The 20,792-nt window shown below is 34.6% G+C and overlaps 1 protein-coding gene and 1 non-coding gene across 7 annotated transcripts; both read right to left on the bottom strand.

Moving 5' to 3' along the window:
• Positions 1-45: 45 nt before the first annotated feature.
• On the bottom strand, positions 46-10,534 carry LOC148844068 (uncharacterized). 6 transcript variants are annotated; one of them, XM_088958060.1, is made up of 5 exons: positions 10,413-10,534; positions 9,089-9,178; positions 8,827-8,965; positions 1,009-1,072; positions 46-493 (listed from the first exon to the last, which is right to left on the bottom strand). In XM_088958060.1, the coding sequence occupies exons 2-5, from the start codon at positions 9,120-9,122 to the stop codon at positions 323-325; spliced, it is 408 nt and encodes a 135-aa protein (XP_088814186.1). In that variant the 5' UTR covers positions 9,123-9,178; positions 10,413-10,534; the 3' UTR covers positions 46-322. The 6 variants fall into 6 exon arrangements, with proteins under 6 accessions (XP_088814186.1, XP_088814184.1, XP_088814187.1 ...); XM_088958058.1 differs by having other exon boundaries at positions 10,096-10,481; XM_088958061.1 differs by having other exon boundaries at positions 8,830-8,965; positions 10,096-10,473.
• A 446-nt stretch (positions 10,535-10,980) lies between these two features.
• TRNAM-CAU (transfer RNA methionine (anticodon CAU)) lies at positions 10,981-11,052 on the bottom strand. Its single transcript has one exon. It is a non-coding gene; the product is annotated as a tRNA-Met (tRNA).
• Between the last annotated feature and the right edge of the window lie 9,740 nt (positions 11,053-20,792).

The following is a 20,792-nucleotide window of genomic DNA, read 5'->3' as shown; positions in this document are numbered from 1 at the left end:
GGAAATAGGAAACAGAACGAAACCTAACAATAAGATACACCAATCTGAGCCCAAAATCCAAAAATTTTATTTGGCAAGCCTTTGCATCTCAACCAGATGCATTTCTTTGTTTTATGTATACGTCTGTATACGGAAAACCTACCAGCCAGAGACAGCCTTATGTACAAGACGCCCAAGACCGAAACCACCAACTCCATGGTGCAATAAAGGACACTTTAACTTAAAATGAACTCTGTACATGATCATAAAACCTGCACAACTTGGATTTGCAAAAGCCTGCCGTCTCTCATACATGGATTAGTAGGTAGATAGAAAAATTGTTTCAAGCCACTGTCAGGATGCTTTGCCTCCTTTGGGCCCTATCAACAGCTGTACAGAAGCCTTCAATTCGAATAGGGCTCGGAGAGATTCTCTGTTCGCGGAAGTGGGCATCTTGAATAAGAGGGTTGCTTGCACGGACAGGAGGGGATACCGAGTACACAGGTGGTGATGCCTAATAAGTAAAAGTCAGATGATATGAATTACCATTAGTTCCATAGGCAAGAATGTTAATATTCTGCTCAAGCAAATTGTGTGGCCGCTACAACAGGTAAGAGAAGCATGCTAAAGAAAGGAATTCTGTGTGTGTGTGTGTGTGGTGGGGTAGGGGGGGGGGAGTTGGAAGAGGATGTTAGCACTTAGCAGAAACTAGAACCATTTAAGGGCATTTTTTGTCAATATGCTTTGGTAGAGGACAGAACAGCAGGGTTATCTTGGTCAATAAAGTTCCTGCTATTTTTTCCTTACCCAGGTGTATTGATAAAAAGCCCTCAATTGGGGCCGGTTATCCTCCACTAGGTACTGCTTTACTGTTGATGCAACTTGCAAGAATGGACCAATTCTTCCAACATGGAACATGTACAATCACAGATATATGCCAGAATTGACACTTTATTCCCCCACTATTACCACAAAAGCAACTAGTCATAAATTAAAGAAGCATATTTGGAGTAGGTTGTATCAACAGACCTTGCTGAAGATGATATCTGAGAGCTCTGCACTTACTTTCATGTCAACCTCCTCTACACATAACCTGTATTTATAATATTAAAATCAATAACTAATCTTTAAGGAAATAAGAAATGGATGGATAATGCAAAGTTGCAAACTAAAGCTTGTAACAATAGAGAAAAATGTTATTATAGTAGAACTTTTCTTCTTTTGATGAGATGGTAGAATAAAAAAAGGCAATTTATAATGCAAGAGTTCTTTATTGGTAGCAATAAAAGGAGAACCTTTCTTTTTTCTGTTAATCAATGATGGATAAATTTGTACATCAATAAGAGAAAAAGAATAGCATTGCATATCATCAACCGATTAGAAAAGGTAGGGCTCTTGAAGTAGTTAGGCTAGGTATGTTGTTTATTTGTCTTATCTATTTATTTCATTTTCCATGGTTAGTAACAAGTCCCATTTAAGTGTTGAGTAATACTAAAATACCCCAAAATATAACTGATGAACCACACTGAGAATCTGCCTTAAATATGAACCTCTAATACCTTGAGAAAGGACAATTCTCATTTGTAAGAAAGAAAAAAAAAAATCCAACATAAATCAACACCCACAAATTCAGAAGATGATTAACCTTTAAAAAAAAAGAAAAGAAAAGAAACATCAAATTTCGACACTCCATGGATGATTACACCATAGACCTAAAACATAATATTGGGCCTTGGTACAGGACATATTTGTGAGGACCACAAAAGAGATAAATCTCAACTCTTACATTTCTTAATACAAAGATCAACATGAACAATGACTGGAATACTGTCCTTCTCACAAGTATAGTTAATCTCTTATTATCTTCTTTCTAATAGAACTTTTTCTATTCTTTTTAAAATGGCCATCTATGTTGTATAGTATTTATGAGCTTTTATGAGGATTTTCTTTTGTTTTGAGTACCATGTTCTAAACCAACTATCCCAAATAAGGTGTTCAATAAAGAGGCCAAAGATCTAGCTTCCCTAATCCCCTTACTCATCATCATCATCATCTAAGCCCTATCCCAACTATATGGAGTCAGCTACACGAATCCCGATTCACCATTCCATTCTGTTTAGTGTCATGTTCATTGTTAAACTATGAGCACGAAATTATTACTTACGACTTAAACCCACGTCTTTTTTGGTGCCTTAGCCCTTCTAGCCCCTTCTACTTGTAATCTTCTTCTTACAGGTTCTATAGGTGGCCTATGCATATGACCAAACCATCTTTTTTTTTTTTTTTTTTGATCAGCAACAGAAAAATTCTTTTATTAATTTAGGAAGAAAATTTACAATGAGTAGCCTCAGCTACCCCAAAACTCTTAAGACAATAGTATAACAATGTTCTTACAATTACAGCTGAGCCCAAAAACAATTCCCTCTATTGACCCCTTGCTTAGAAAAATAATCAGCCTGTTTGTTGATCTAGGTACCCACTGCACATTCACCTGCATGTCTTTTGAAAATCTTTTAAACTTCTTAATCTCATTTCTGAAATACCATGGAGTTTTATTGTTATCTTTCAGCCATCTGATAATCACCTTTGCATCTCCTTCGATCAACAACTTCCTGATCCCTATTTCTCATGCCTTTTGGACCCAAAAAACAGCAGTCTTTAATTCTGCACCCATCATTTTAATCTAGTTATACTCCTAGGTTCCTTCAAATGACTTCATTTATCACCTTACCCTTTCTAGTTTTTCCACTCATCCATCTTAACATATGCATTTCCGCCAACTCATTTTTTAGACATGTTGTTTCTCTTGACTGCACAACACTTTACTCCATACAGCATTTTTTTTTACAAGTTAAAAACTTTAGCAATAAATAAACTTGAGGCATTACAAACATCCCTCAGAGAGGCATGAGATGCGACCTCTCCCAACAACGGTAAAAGTTCACAACTTATAGCTGGGCCCAGTACAATGAATCCCTGTTCACCCCTTGTTCACCTAGACAATTGGTCATTGCATTTGCTGACCTCCTCCCCCAATGTGCCATCAAATTCATATTCCTTGTTAACGATTTGAACTTCTTGAATTCATTTCTGTAGCACCACATAACAGACTATTCTTCAGCCACCCCATTACCATCTTAGAATCTCCCTCAATCAACAAGTTTTCTAAGTTGAGCTCCTTAGCAACTTGAACTCTTTGCAAAACAGCAAACATTTCGGCTCTAACAGAATCCCCTACTCCACTGCTCCTGATAATAAAGCATTGGCATTTCTTCCTCTATCCCTCAAAACCCCTCCTACTCCAGATCATGGTTTAAAGTATGGCTACACCCAAATTTATCAGCAGGGGTGTATCAATACTTTTTTACCCCATGTTTTTTATTTTTTAGTTTTTTTTTCAAAACTCCATTCTTACACATGTTTTTATATTATTTAATCAATAAAAATATTGATTTCCTGAAAACACCTTTAAATAGGTGTATCGGAAACCCAAAGATATGATATGATACGCCCGATACATATCATATTGATACTTTGAACCTTGCTCCAGATGGACCTGGATTTCCTAGGCTGCTCTTATCTAGTGATTTTTTTTTATAAGTAAAAGGTCATTAAAATTTCATTGAAATCGATAAGGATAAGCAACTATTACAAGCTTCCTATAGGGAAGCATGAGGTGCAGCCTCACTCTTAAAGGAAAAAACAGCACAAGATTTACAATTGAGCCCAATACAACCGATCCCTAATTACCCCTTGCTTAGCTAAAGAATCAGCCAATGCATTACCCTCCCCCCCCCCCCCACCCATTGTATAACCAAATTCATCTGTTGTGTTACCATTTGAGCTTTCTTTATTTCATCTCTATAACACCATATCACTGAACCCAGATCTTTTATCCAGTCCATGACCACCTTGGAGTCCCCTTCCATCGCCAAGTTCTCCAAGCTCGTCTCTTTTGCAATCTGAACATCTTACAGGACTGTGTACAGTTCAGCCTTTAAAAAGTCTCCACTCCTCCAATTCCAGAAGGACTTGGGTTGCATTGACTACTCCCATCATAATTTAATTTCAGAAAACCTTCAATGGGAAGTGTCCAAACCAACCTTCTTGTTTTAGCCTTCTTCACTGAACTAGAAGCCACTGAAAATTAGTTCCTCCAAATATCATCTAAGGAGAACTGTTTAAACAAATCCAAAGTTAGTAGTCAATGTATTACCCTAGCCATTACACAGTCCATAATTTGTTGTTTGCTTCTCTCCTCTTGGAAGATCCTAGCATTTCTTTATTCCGATAAAGTCCAAATTAGTGCTGCTCCAGCTCTAGTGCACCTCCACATTATTCTTCCCCCTCTTTGGCCAAGAAAAAGTAGATGGATCACACAATATCTTAATCTCCATTGGCACATTCCTCCTTCACCCAAACAAAGAGAAAAACCAATCCCAAATATTTGCAACAAAGGAACAGGAAATTAGTAAGTGGTAACAAGATTCACCATCGGATTTACAAAGAGTGCACCAATTCGGGGAAATACACAAAAAAGACCTCTTGTTTTGCAAGTAACCCGAAGTGTTAATTTTCCCATAAACCACTTCTCAACAAAAAAGCCTCAATTTTAGGGGGAATTAGCTGACACCAGACTTCCTCAAAAGGAAAGGATTGAGGGATAGGGGGCTAGTAAAGAGAATAAAAAAAAAAGAGGTAAAGGAAAAGAAACCTTTAGAACTTGGGCACAAAACTCTTCCATCCAGTTTAGAAGGTTCTAAGTAGACTCTATCAAGAAGAAGTAAAAGCTCTAAGAAACCGGTGACTTCATCATCCCTCAATTCCCTTCGAAACCCAAAATCCCAATTCTTATCTAGTGAACTATTCTAATCATCGTGCACTTTCCTCTTGAAAAACTCTAGCATTCCTTACCTCCCAATTGTCCAAATTGATGTTGCCTTCATACACCTCCCAAACTGACCCCCGTGCCACACCCCTCGAGGCAAGCCCAAACAAGTCCACATTAGGTCTTCAATTTAGTTCTCACACAAAAAATGATGATTTTATATGTTTAACTGCTTTTTAACAAGATATTTTATTAGAATGAATGAATGAACAACATTACCAAATTGGGGGTAAAATCAGGAATGTAATAAGTTTTACATTACATTAGCTACTTGAAGTAATGCAATTGAGTGAAAAAGGAGATTAGAGGTTTTACATGCTTGAAAATGTTTTATATGCTTGATTTTATTTTTAAATTCTCATTTGGATATGCTTTACATCTTATGTTTATGTATTTTAATTTTAGATAATAGGTTTTTAAAACATTTATTTTAAAATTTAAGTTTATATTTTTTATTAATATCATGTTTAATATTTTTTGTTTTTTTTAATTTTTTTGGCTTTTTTTATTTTTAGCATTTTTTTTTGTATTTTTGTGCCTTGCATCAAAAAGGCGCGCGCCTCGCCTTGCGCCTCAGGCACAAATTGACCTCTACGCCTTGCGCTTTTAAAACACTAGTCCTTCCCCTTTTTAGGCCAAACAAAATCATAAGAGTTGAAAAGCATTAAACTCCATAAACAAATTCCCCTAACATCAAAGCAAAGAGAAATACCAATTCCAAATGTCTACAACAAAAGGACAAGAGATTAGTAATGGCAACGCTTCTCACTATTAGATTTGCATAGAAGGTACTAGTTTGGGGAGATGCACAAAGGTCTTTCTCTTTTGTAACTTATTCGTAGTGTTAATCTTCCTATAATAAATTTCCCAACAAAAAAGTGCTGATTTTACGAGGAATAGGCCTACACCATATTAAACACCTCTGAAATGGGAGATTGACAAAGGGACTTAAAGGAGGCACAAAAGAAAAGACCTTTAGCATGGGGGACCCAAATTCGTCTATCTTGTTTGTCAAGATCCAAGCAAACTTTATGAAGGAGAAGCAACGGACTATCTATTGACATGAGCTCTTCATCCCTTAACCCTCGGCAAAAATCGAAGTCCCAATTGGAGCCCAACTCTTTTTTGTATAAGGGTATGGAGAACAAGGCAGGGAACTACTCCTAAAGAGAAAGGTTACCAACCCAAACATCTTCCCAAAAGTAAACAAGGTCCCTTGAGCACATATTAAAGTACCCCCCTCTCAGTTCCCAGAAGAAATCCCTTTGTCACTTTCTCAATCTTCTTTGCCTCCCTTTCTGGAATTCTAAACACTAAGAGATAATAAATTGGCAAATTAACAAGTGTGGACTTTATACCACCCAACAAGATGTAACTCCTCCACACAACCAATCTCGTAGTGCACTTTTCCAAAATTGGGTTCCAAAAACTGATTTCCTTGGGATTCTCTCCTCCATACAGCATTGCTAGCCTTACTACTATTTCATAGAATTTCCGTTTTAATCTTAAGTGGTATTCACCTATCAATATCACACAAGACTATACATGCACCCTACCATTTTGCCCATAATCATATAAAAGTGCATATCATATTTCTAAATTAACCAACAATTAACCACTTTTATATAAACAAAACAATCTTAAAAGTGATTAGCAGGGGACAATTAATGACCTCTCTATCTTGGCTCATTCATGAATTTATTTGGACTTGCCAAGCTCATTCTATTAGTTAGATATCATAAATAGAAATAAGCATCTCAATTGGGTCAACAATGGTTCTTCCCTACACGGCCTGCATCCCTTAGGCAAAATGGATGATTTGAACCCTCTAAATTGGAGAAACTTTAGATTGGCTAATGTTTCAATTGAAGATCCCCCTAGGATACCTTAGCCCTATGGCCATCCTTAAATTACAAACTTCTCTAAGAAAGATCAACAACCTAAGTTTTCCAAATTTTCTTATTTTCATGCCCATGGTTTGAGCTTTTCCCATTAATATAGGGTGAAAAGTCTAATGCTCAAGACCCTTACTATATTACCATGTGAAAACTTTTTTATGAGTAAAATAAATTTTTCTCATATTAGAAAAAAGAATCAATATATACAAAGATGCCATGTACCCCCCAAATAATGGACCCAATTTCACCTTCTCCAATCGGAGTTCTACTAGCTGATTTGGCTTTTGAGTAGTTTAACATCTTATCCAAATGAAATTACTTGACAAAATGGCATCATAATAAATATATTGGACTTGAGAAGTTAAATATGGTAGGCAGAGCAGAGTTAAGAAATATCATTATTATATTGCATTTATTTCCATTTGAAATTTCAAATGTGTTTCAACATAGTAGGAAAGCTAGAGATGAGATATCAATATCCAAGGTCTTCCACAAAGAAAATGGAAAAAAGGAAACCACAAATGACAGTTCTTTCCCACATTCCATGCCTAGGACCCTTTATATATCAATATCCAAGGTTTTCGATAAATTCTAGAAAATTGAACTATTGCCATAAGGATCTCCTTCAAAACTTGGATTTCCATTTTCACATCATGAGGCACTGTTTCCACAACCATCAAATCCTTCATCTCTTTCAGCACCCAAATCAAATGAATGTTTCCTCCTGATTTCATCCAATAACATTGGCTGTGGAGGGGAAATGAGGAGCTTGATCTTATTTAATTCTATCCATGTTTAGGACACAACATGCATCAAAACTTAAAGGAAGTTTTGGCACCAAAAGGAAGAGAGCTAAGAAGATATGATGTGCACAAGTTTTTCTTTTTATTTGTTGGTTTAAAGATCTTACAGTTAACCATATGAACCACATCTGGTACAAATACTTCAGAATAATCTGAATTATATAATGATTTCTCAGCTATGATTTTTTTTTCTTTCTTCCTTTTGATAAGTGATAAAAAGTATTATTACTATGAGTGTGAGACACCCTCAAAATTATTTACAAAAAAAAGTTATACTATAGCCTGTACATTGAAAACAAAAACTATCAAAAATGGTAATATCTTTAAAAGATTCAATTTTTTTTCACTACATAAAAGATTCAACTTAACTCCATAAATCAAAATCGGTACAAGACTCTAGCCCACAAAATTAGTGCCCATTCAATTTTGTTAACAGTTCCTCCAGTGAAAGACTTCCACCCTGAAATACCCTACTATTCCTCTTCAAAAGAAAGCCCACCCACTCTCCAAGAGGATAACAGGTCAGCCACAGTCTGATGAACCACCCACTATCTATGAAAGAGCTTACATAAATGGCCCCAAATCATTTAAGTGAAAAGGAAATCAATTAGCAGATGACCTGCCAATCAGCTTACTCATCGCATAGGCAGCACAAGCTATTAATATTCATCCGTTTTTCAACAGAAAATCCAGTCTGAATCTGATATCCCCAAAACAAAGAAAATAATCCTAGAAGGAACCTTACTTGCCAAATCCAGCTCCAAGAAATCTTCTGAAGCTCTCCAATGAGTGTGTTTAAACCATTATCATACAGATGAATCCTTATGCAGATTTTTCAGAAAAAAATGTTTTTTTTTACTTTTTATCATTTTTCTATAATTATTTGGAGCATGAATGATTGTACCATTTGTACAAAATTCTTACTCTTAGGAAATATTATTATTTTTTAAATATCATAACCAGTGCATGTCAAGCCAATCAAATCTAAATAAGTTGCTATTTATCATGGAACCTCAAATCTCAACACAAAGCTGAGCCTCATCCCCATGCACAATTTCAGAGATGAACTAGGAAAAGCTCCATTCCTTGATAACCCTACTTAAGCCACTAAAATTTTCTTTAACAACTAAATCACTAGAGCAACTAGAATATAAATTCCATGTTATTAACAAATGTCACCATTAAATAGGCAAAAGCAGTAATTTAAAAGGGTAAGGATAGGCTATCAAAACAAACTAATAGGGTAGAAGAGGCAAACCACATTTGTCGTCTCATTGGTTTGGGGCAGGTAATCACTTCATTCTTGCTCAAGCATTTTTCCACCATTATAGCTGTCCTTAGTTCCCTCAATTCAGATATCTCTTTCATCAATTTCTCCTCATGCAACTTTGAGCTCACTGAATAAGATTAGACAGAACAGATAACTATCAGAACAATAGATTGTAACAAGGAAATCATGATTTATATCAACACTTTCAGCAAGATTACAGCATAATGAACCCAATCCAAGTAACATAAACCTTGTGAATTCTCCATCAAGCTTCTTGAAGCCATATGCAGAAGTAATCTAGAATATTCAAGACTGCGATGCTGCCTCCTGATGCAGTCTTCTGCATAGAATGAAATAATTCAACCAGTAACCAAGTGGAAAGTCACAATACAACAAATAAACGAACAAAAATTTCTTCATTTGTATGGTTTCTAGATAGATTTCGAGAGGGAAATCAACAGCAACAATTATCCTATTTTTCTACAGATCAGAGAAAGTAAAACCGAAGAGTCAAGAAAACTATTGCATAAATGTATTCCCCGCTAGAATGTAAGTATGTAACAGGTGGAAGCTAAAGATGACTAAACAAAACTTCCAGGCGATCTATAGGAAAAAGGAATTAAACCAGAAGATAAGGGTAACTCCTATTTATAATTAAAAAAAATGTATTTCTACCAACTGTTTCAATTCAGAATTTCTATGCAATTCATTGAATTCAATATGAAGATTGAGAGTTACCACCCTCGAAACAAAATGTTTGTTTTATTATTTTTCTAGCATAAAAATGTTCCTTTGGCTCCAAACTGCAGAAGTTGGATTTAATTGACACCGGTTTCATACAAATTTTGCAAGTTCTTGAAGGCAAGTAGCAAAGAGGAAAATCTAAGATACCCTTGAGACATCCCTACGAAACTAATATAATACAGATTTATTATTGGGAAAAATCGATGATGTCGGAAAGACATGATAACAGAGAGGCTTTGACCAATCACCCCCCCCCAGGGTGAATTTTGATGAAAACCCACCTGATTTGAAGAAAAAAAAAAAAACTAAACTAAACTATTTAAAAATTGTTGTAATTTTTTGACACTTTCGCTAGACTTCAAATCTCTGGCACTTCTTTAGACATTAAAAAAAAAAAAACGACGGCCCTTAAAAAAAAAAAAAAAAAAAAAAAAAAAACAGAAAACAAATCATCTCCTTCCAGCATAATCAACGTACCTAACCCATAAAAATTAAAAATATATATATGGTTACCTGAATATGTCGATGTCCTTTAATATTCGACAACCAATTATTCAGAAAATGAAAACGGAAGACACCAGATAAAACCACAGAAACTTCTGCGAAGAGATAGATCTGAATCCTCTTTTCCTTCGTGTCCTAATCAGTAATCACAACCTCGGCATAGAAACCAGAACAATTTCTTTAATTTAAATCTAGATCTCCGGGAAGAAATTCCCGGATTTCTAACCCAACCAAGCACTAAGATCAGAGGATCGAAACGCTAGTTTCGATTCCTCTGAAATCCCTTAAAGCAGCAGAGAAAGAGAGAGAGAAGAGAAGAAGGAAACCTTTTTCTCTCCTACTTTACTCCCGCTGGCCTCCGCTGCTGCAAAAGAGAGGAGACGACAGGTATTGTCAGGTGTATTTATTCAACTAGTATTTTTTAAATGACGCAAATGCCCTTTGCCCACGGCAAACATGCCAAAAAAAGTTATAAATAAAGAAAGAAAGCCACGCTGGATAGATAAGATTGGGATCCCGGGGGGTTTTTGTAAGGTACTTTTCCGTTGGACTTAAACGGAAGGTACAACTTTCGTTATGTGTCAAGATCGAATTCTATATGCGAATCGGACGGCAACATGTCAACCTAAATGTGGGACGGATGTGTTCGAAAATGACGTGTTATTTCATTATTGGCACAACATAAGAAATTGGAAATGTTGAAAAACCCATCCCTTTTTTCAACTGTACACGTGGCCACGTGAGACGTGTATAAGTTTGTAAGTTTGTTGAGCGGTTGAGCCTTTGGTGGAGCGGGTGCGAGATCCAACCGGGCGGCCGGGCCATTTACATTCCGGACTGAATTAGAGAAGGCGCGGAATCAAACCAAAAAATTGGAAAACAAGTTAGTGAAATTATCAAAGCCAGGTTTCGATCCTGGGACCTGTGGGTTATGGGCCCACCACGCTTCCGCTGCGCCACTCTGATGGTTGTTGCGAAATGCGTAGTCACAAATATAATAAAATGACAAGAAGCGTTTAGGAGGGTACATAGGTAAATTAACATGAGCCAAAGATTAAACGCATGGCCAAGAATCCCCTAAATGATATGGCTCAAATTAACACCACGTCATCCTTAGATGTGGCATAAGTAGAATGAAATGTTTAGGAATCACTTATTAGCCAAAAAATAGGGAATAATTTGTTAAGAGAAAGTTAAATAATAGAAACACATAAGAATATATAATTGTTTTATATTTTTATTTTTTAAATAATTAATAATTATTTATATTTTATATACTAATTACTTTTTTAGCTAGGGTTGTTCATTATATTAATGAAATTGATCAACCCAACAAACTTGACCCAATATGGTCAATTTCTACTATTATCAATTGGCTTTGATTCAATAATTCCCAAGGTTGGACCAGTCGCTTAGGCCATTTCTAAACCAACTAAAATCAAAAGACATAACCATAAATATATATATATATATATATATATATATATATATATATATATATATATATATATATATATATATATATATATATATATATATTATATTTTAAATATAATTTTTTAATATGGAAAATTTGAAAAATCCTCACATTTCTTTAATATAATTTTTTATTTTTTTAATTTAAATTTATTTTTTAAGTTCAAATATTTTAAACCGACTAACTAAATTACGAAACCAAAAATCGACCCAAACCGATACAACCCGAGTGTGCCAATTTTCACAAATGGTTAGTTGGTTTTGGGTGACCAATTCCCCAACCTAACCAGATCAATTTGGTTGGCAAACAGCTTCGACCAAACCGAATCAACACATGAACACTCCTAACTTTAGCTAAATTAATAGTTTAATCTCTAATAAATATTAGTCAATAACCTATAACAAAAATACAATAAATACAAAAAGTACAATAAATTTATTTTTGTTTTATTAAATAACAAAACAAAAATAAATTTATACATAATTATTGAAAATATATTTATCACAATAAACAATAATTAATTAATAAAATACAATAAATATTAATTTTAAGATATAAAATTATATAATAAATATAGATTAAGATTTTAAAATTATTATTAATAAATATTAATTTTTTGAAAGTTATTCTCTCGAGTTATCAATTGATATATGTGAAATTAGTTATTTATAATATTATTTAGTTATTTAAATAATATCATTATTTATATTTTAAAATATTAATTATTTATTAAATTTAATAATCTATAAAATTATTATTTTACTATTATTACATAATTTAATTATTAATTTTGTAAAATATTAAATCATTATTAATTTATATTATTTTATAATTATTTATCTAGTTTTAATATTTTTTTTTAATTTATTACATAATTTCGTTATTTCAATTATTAAAAATCTAAAATATATATTTTTCTAGTTATGTTAAATATTTTGCTATTTAAAATATTTAGTTACTTAAATATTTAAGTAATATGTAAAATATTTAATACTTTGTTATTTAATATATTTAGTTATTAAATTATTTAAATAATATTTTATTTTTTTAATGTTAAATTTTTATTATTCGAATAACATTTAAATTGAATAGTCCATAAGATCATAATTTATATTGTTAGTACATAATTTCATAAAGAATTTTGTAAAAATATAAAATTATTAATAATATGAATATTATAAAATCAATCAGAATTATTTTTAATTCAAACTTTCTTTAGATAGGTATAAATAAAAAGTGGGGGAGAGGATAAATAGGAATTAGAGATAAGTTAGGACAAAAACTCTCTACTAAATTAGGAGATAAATATGAGTTAGAGATAATTTAGAAGATAAATAGAAATTAGAGATAATTTAGGAGAAAGTGGGGGATAGGGGGAGGTAGTTTACGATAGGGTTGTTCACGGGTCAGGTTGGGTCGGTTTATTGGCATTTTTCCAACCGACCCGACCTGGTCGGTTTACCTAGAAATGAAACCGAAACCGACCCAGTACTAAGTAAAACCGACTTGGTCGGTTTGAATAAGTTTGGACCAGTTTGGGTCAGTTTTGTGAATGATTTTCTCGGTGTGAACGGCAAAGGATTCAAGTCTAACAAAGCAAAGGCTGGATGCCTAAAAATTAAAAATAATTTGATGGATTAAAACTAATATTTTATATATCATAAATTTTATATATAATATGTATATTTCTGAAATAAAGCTGTTCCACAAATATATATCTGAAATATATATTAAACTAAAATATATATAGTAAAACTGAAATATATCAGATATACATATATAATATATCTAAGTCGGTTCGGTTTTGGTTTTCATGTATGAAAACCAAAACCGAACCAAATTATCGGTTTATGTTTTTTTGTAACCTGAAACCGACTGATATGAAGAAAAACCGACCAACTCGGGTTGGATCGAACCGGTTTGGTCGGTTTGGGTCTTGTTATGAACAGACCTAGTTTACGAGAAATTTTAGGAAAGGAAATTATTTAGGTTATTGGGAATGTGTGTGTGTGTGTGTGTGTGTGTGTGAGAGAGAGAGAGAGAGAGAGAGAGAGAGAGATTAGGTAGTCTCATTGGTTGTTTAAAAAATGACATGAAATTAAAAAATAAAAAAAAATCAAAAAATGTGAAAATTCCTAAACTTCATTCTTTTAATATATCTACTAGCGGGGACCCATGGGATGCACGAAATTTGTTAAGTTAAAGATGAACAATAGAAACATGTAAGAGTATACAATTGTTTTATATAATAATTAATAATCATTTATTTTTTATATACTACTTTTAATATTTTTATAATACAAAAATAACAATAATTAATTTTAGATAGGGTTGTTTATCAAACTTAGGAATGGAAATTTTTTCCATTTCTCCAATCCCCGTGGGAATCTGCCCTGAATGGGGAGAGGATGGGAATGATTTTCCCCCCATAGAGATAGAGATGGGGAAATTTTCATCCCCATTGGTGGGGACAATGTAAGGACAGGGAGAACACTCTCTCCCCCGTATGGACCCTGATCCCTGCCCTATGGGATCCCCACTAATATATACACATACGCTTATATATGTCTATATGTTCATATTTTTAAAAATATGGTTGAATATGTTTGAAACTTTTCTAATAGGAATGTAAATTTTAATTATTTTATTTCTATTTTTTTAATAAAATAAAGAATAAAAGCATAATGGTTGGCATTATAAAGAATCACGGGGAGTGGGGATCACCATGGGGACTAGGATGGGGATAACTTTGTCACCATTAGCAAGGATGGGGAGAGGCTCCTTGTCCTTGCCCCACCCCATTGCCATTCCGAATCAAACTAATGAAACTGACCAACCCGATTTCTAGTATTTCTTGTAAGCTTTGGTTCAACAATTTCCCAACCCAACTAAGTTGGATCAATTTCACTTTGGCTATTTATAAACTGACTAAAATTGAATGGCCCAACCATATATATATATATATATATATATATATATATATATATATATATATATATATATATATATATATATATATATATATATATATATATTTAAATATATTTTTTAATACAAGAAAGTGGGCAAGTACCAATATTTCTTAGGCTAAAATAATTTATATCATAAATTTTATTTTAAATTTTATTTTTTAATAATGCCATTGTAATTTTTTTTAATTTAAACTTAACTTTTAAATTTTTAAGTTTAAATTTGTTGAACCAACCGACCAAACCGAAAATTGATCCAAACCGATATACTTGAGTGACTAACCCCCCAACCTAACCAGGTCGATTTGGTTGGCCAAACAATCTACAACTGAACCGAAACAGCACATGAACAATAAGTTTAATCTCCAATAATTATTAAAAATTTATAGCAAAAATACACAATAATTAAATTTAAAAAGCTAAATAATAGTAGTTTAAACTCCAATAATTAATGAAAATTTTCTATTAAAAAACAAAACAAAAATAGATTCATTCTTAATTTCAATATTATGTTATAAGTACTTTTCTATTTTGAAGAAATTTCTTAAATTTATTACATAATTTCATTACTTTAACTATTTAAAATCTAGTTATGATAAATATTTAAATAATCTATAAAATATTTAAAAATTTTTGTTATTTGAATTTTATTTATTTAAAGCTATTACATATGATTAAATATTTGAAAAACATTTAAACTGGTAATCCAGAAAAACATAATTTAAATTGTTAGTACATAGTTTCATGATATATTTTGTAAAAATATAAAATTATTTTTTTGTGTTTTTAATTAATATTTCTAAGTTATTATATAATTTTGTTAGAATATTTAAATAATTCTTAAATTTTCCAATCCATACTTTCTTTAGATAGATATAGATAAAAAAGTAGGGGAGAGGATAAATAGGAATTAGAGATAATTTAAAAGATAAATAGAAATTAGAGATAATTTTGGAGAAAGTGGGTGATAGTGGGGGAGGAAGTTTAGGAGAAATTTTAGGAGAAGGGATTATTTAGCTTATTGGGAAAGTGAATCTCATTGGTTGTTTCAAAAATGACATGGAATAAAAAAATACAAAATTCAAAAAAAAGAGAATTTCTTGACTGCTTTGTTTTAATATTTGTATATATAAAGATAAATGATATTTATCATGTTTTTACGAAAGTAAAAGGTGTTTAGCAAGTTACTTACAATTCAATATTATTGTGTAAGGCATAACAAAGTGAATCTCGATCTCCTACCAATAGGACACTACAAATGTATATCGAAAACATCTCCTCATGAATGGTAATATAAATCGGCTTTGGTCCTCACAAGATCGTGTTCACATTGTTTGCACAATCCCTTGTAGCCTTGCAATGGGAATCTCTCCCCATGAAAAAGCATAAAAGTATGGAGATATGCCCAATGTATGTTTGTAAAAGGTTGTGAGAGCAATGTTAGCACTGAACCCAATCACATGGTAACATGTAAATACAAAAGTTGTTCCCACTGTATAGTTGTAGTGTTCTGTGGTAGGAGATATGAGCTCCAATGAGCTTTTGCATTAAAATAGCCCATTTGATTAATCGAAGGAAAAAAAAAAAAAACTTTATTTAGCTTTTTTAGGCTTGAGGGAAATTGTTTTCAACAAAAATAGATAATGGCTAGCCAACTACTAAAAAAGAAAAAGAACTTCCAAGTATAGCCTAAAACTAAAATAATGGGATTGGCTTTAGTATTGTTAATACTTAAACCATATTTGTTGATAGTAGACTAATGTTGCCCATTCACAATCGTACATGGGTTCTTTATTAGCTTATTGTCATATTTTTTGCAAATTCCATGTATTTTTATCAAAAAAATAATGCCTCAAGTTTTCATTTGCACTAGTGTAAATGCATGGGAATGAAAATACAACCCTATTTTGTGCATCTTAACGCACAAGCTGTCGGCTGTTTAGAAACCCGACAGCCCACATTTTGGTCTTTTACTGTTTGATTGGGAAACTAGTCACCAAAAGATGCCACCTTGAAAAGATGCATGAAGCTGTTTTAGGCTATTTTTCGAAAAGCTCTAATTGAGCTTTTCAACATTTTTTATCGCATCTTTGCACGGAAATATATGAGGGAAGGCATGCCTTAACCAAATGATCTTTAGGCTGCTAAGATCTTAATGCAAAAGCTCACATCATCTTTTGGTTGTCAAGTTTGCTAGAAGATCTTTCAAAAAAGATTTGCCAAATGGCACCTACGTTAAGTGCATTTTCTTGTCTAATTTTAATTGTCTTGACCTTATTTGTTCATAAGAAGGGAAAATAAGAAGTAAAATGATGTGCTTTTCATCTTATATGAAATAAAATTGAGTTAGGAGAGTTAATGAGGTAGGGAGCAAGATGATGTAGTCCCCACTTTTATACGATAGATAATTGAGGTAGGAGGAACGTAATGCAAATTTTACCTCAGTTTTTGAGGTGCAAAATTTTCATTGCTAGAGAGTGCAAATAAGTAAAAAAAGTATGATTTCTGCATCGGGTGGGAGTACAAATAATATTAACAAACAAATGGATACAAAACAAAACTAGGTGCAAATATTGTATTTGGTTCAGATTTGCAATGCAAACAAACAGAGTCTAGACGTGTAAATCGGGTCGTACGGGGCTGGCATAGCACAACCGCATGCAGCTCATGTTGTGTCAGCCTGCGGGTCGTGCTTACCTCCCTTGGGATACTTTGGGGGTTGTCTCGACATGGCCCACGTCCCAAGCCTGTGCGAGGTTGTGCCATGTTATAGGTCGGGCTAATCCATGGGCTGAACCTTGGGATAGATAGGGCCATGAATCGGGCCAAGCCATGTTTTTTAAAAATTTTGAAAAAAAAATAATGAAAAAATTAACACAAATAAAAAAAAAACAAAAAAAAAGAAATCTTAAATTTATATTTTATATCAATTTTGATGTATACAATTGTATATACATGCAATGATATAATAAAATAATATAATAAGATTGAAAATAAAATTATATATTAATATATTATATAATTATCATATATAATATATACATATAATATAAATATATATGGGTCGTGCTAGGCCATATAGCGGGTTGGGCCGTGTCGACACGCAGGCCGTAGGCGACAGCCTGCTCGGTCGTGCCATGCTGTGCTAGTAGACCTATTCATGGGTTGGAAGCTCGACAGCCCAACCCGTTATAAGTCGGGTTGGGTCATAATTTTAGGCTCGTGGGCTCAGGCTTTGACCTAAAGCACCATGCCTGACTTTTGAGTTTTTAAGGTTTTTAATATAAATAAAACACTTTTCATTGAATAAAAAATAAGAAAAAATGTATGTTTTCAAATTTCTGGTCGGGCTCTGGCTCGGGCCCAAGCTTCAGGCTTTATATGAGGGTCGGGCTCGGGCTCAAGACCTAGGCCCAATGGTCGGGCCAGGCTCAGGACTAGAACTGAATGTATTCTATTGATACGTAGACAAAGTCCAGCACGAACTCGGCACGGTCCAACCCATGAACAGGTCTAAGTGCCAACCCATAGACCTGAAACCTTAGGCTCGGCAAGACCTGTAGTCCGTTGTATTGTACCGTGTCGGGCCACGAGCGACATGACCAGATTTGCACCTCTAACAAAGCCTAAGGGAGTGCTGGCTCATGCAATGGTTTACTTGGAATCCAATTTATTGTCACCCAGATAAAGAAAAAATATTTAAAAAAACTTACTTACTTTTCAACTTGTAAGTACATGTGGTTTCCCACATCTGAGATTGCGATGAAAACATCAAACCAAAACCATAGAAGCACCCATGGCGATATGGGAGCCACCAAGGGCCCGCGATGAACTCATAAGTCATCACAGACTTGCGATGAGCTCAAAGCCATCGCGTACCTACGATGGACTAAAGGACCACTGCGTGTTTGCAACGAGCCAAAGTTACTTGTGATGAGACATCCAACAGATGATGGAGCAATCAAGCGAACACGTCAAACTGGCTCTGATATCATTCATGCCAAGTCAACACGGGAGACCTGCAAGAGGAAGTAGCGCACGTATGCTATGAGAATCCTTGGACGAAAGGAAACTTTGTCCTAGGAAGATCTCACGCAATGCATGGCGAACCCCCAACAGTGTCCTCTTGACAGCCGACATCAAATATCCCTCAGCCTCGAGGTCTCCCTTATAAAAAGGGGAATAAACCGTGATTGACACACAACTATATCAACTCTGCTACTTCTATCTACCTTTGCTACCCAATATCCCTTGGCTTTTCTTTGTCCTTCGAGGAGACCACCACACTTAGCCTTTCCACCCCACTTACATTATAATCTCTAGTTCTTGACATTGATCATGGAGAATGGCTGTCCAAAGAATCAATCTTTCCCCCATCCCAGAGGAGCAACATGAGAATCCTGATAACTCCAACATAGAACTCAAAGATTAGGATGCTCAAGAAATAGTGGAGTAGACGGATATCACCATCCTATCCCACAAGGTCTACATCGTCGAGTCTCACTTCAACCCGATGGAGCAGTTGCAAGTTGAGATGAGAAGCACCCTGCAATTGTTGTTACAGGGGTTGGGAACCCCCGAACACCCTCCCTTTTCCCCTATAGACCCACCTGCACCAACTGCTCCTAGTTGTCCCATGGCTTCAACTGAGTGGCACTCACATGAAACCGACCGCCCATCTATACCTACTATAGCCCAAAGAACCCAGTGTTCTGTTGCCGAACAATCACAGACAGTAGTGCACAACCCAATAATGATCGATACACCTATCAGCTAGCTAGAGATCAGGGAATATGTCTAGGGCCTAAAAGAGGAAAGCCGGAACAAAACACAGGTGGCCCTTACCCTATAAAAGCCTTATTCCAACGACATCCTATATAAACCTTACCTGGCTAACTACATCCTCTCCGCAGCAATGGCCCCAATATGACGGACATAAAGGAAGCGTGTAGGAGCATGTCAATAAGTTTGAAGATGCGCTAGGTGCATTCACTTTGGATGGAGACTTAATGGTCTAGGAGTTCTCCAAATCTCTTATCAGACCGACTTACTCCTGGTTCGTCAACCTGACAGCAGGAGACATTAACTTGTGGGTGGAGCTCACAAAGAAATTTTGTCCAAATAGTTCACCTTGGAACAGAGGCTGACCATGGCTAACTTTCACAAAACAGAGCAACGCAGTGGGGAGGACCTCCTGGCTTATGTTATAGAATTCTAGAAATTGACCCATTCGATCTTTGAGGAACACACAACCGAGAAGGGTTTTGTAGATCAATGCATACAAGGGATGCACCCCGCCTACAGAATTGGCATTGAAAATGTGGATGTCGAGATCTTCAGTCAACTCTGGAAGTGCGCTGAGAGGACAAAGCGCACAGTGGCCGCCCCCGGAGTGACTACCACCATGCAAAGGCCACCCTATACTAGGCCAAAAGCGTACATGGTAGATTCCAATCCTCGCGGCACAAGAGGGCCTAATCAATTTGACCCTCGATGGTATATAATTGTTTTATATTATTAAGGAAAAGCTAAATAATAGAAACACATAAGAGTATATAATTGTTTTATATTTTTATTTTTTAAATAATTAATAATTATTTATATTTTATATACTACTTTTAAGATTTTTTTTTACAATACAAAAATAACAATAATTAATTTCAGCTAGGATTGTTCAAAAAACTAATGAAATTGACCAATCTCTCAAGTCAGCACATCAAGTTAGTTTTTGCAAACGGTTTGGACACATAGCTCCAAAGAAAATTGTTTCAATTGTCCTTGGAAATAAGAAAAACGCCACATATAGCTCAAGCTCATCTGGATCAAGTGCAATTTTAGCCTCCAACTACGAGAAGCCAACCATTCATCTCATGACGAGGTCCAAGAATTCAAAATTGGTTGCACCTCTTTCTCCTTGTACAACTCTAGGGGTCCCTTCAAAAAGCTGAAACACCAAAACAGAACCTTTAAGGTTACCAATGGTGAAGGAAGCTACTAAGGAAGGGGTAACTCCAAGAAAAAAATTGATCTCAACAACTCCACTTGAACATCCAAGTGGACAAGTACCCGTGTTGGGCACGAAATCAAGTATTGGATCAAGGTCCGGCACCCATCCCAACTCTCCCAAGACCAGAGGATATGATTACATATAGACTCGCTCCTACACTTCAGTAGCACCTGTCATGATGGCTGGAGCTACTACAGTTGAAGAACAATTTGTTGAGATGGTTGTGACCATTGCTAAGTTAACAACTTGTTCA

The sequence above is a fragment of the Nelumbo lutea genome, chromosome 8 (genome assembly GCF_056320005.1).
Source record: "Nelumbo lutea isolate HS-2025 chromosome 8, American lotus-T2T, whole genome shotgun sequence".
Lineage (NCBI taxonomy): Eukaryota > Viridiplantae > Streptophyta > Magnoliopsida > Proteales > Nelumbonaceae > Nelumbo > Nelumbo lutea.
The sequence above is the reverse complement of the archived record's forward strand: the minus strand, read 5'-3'. Positions and strand labels throughout refer to the sequence as shown.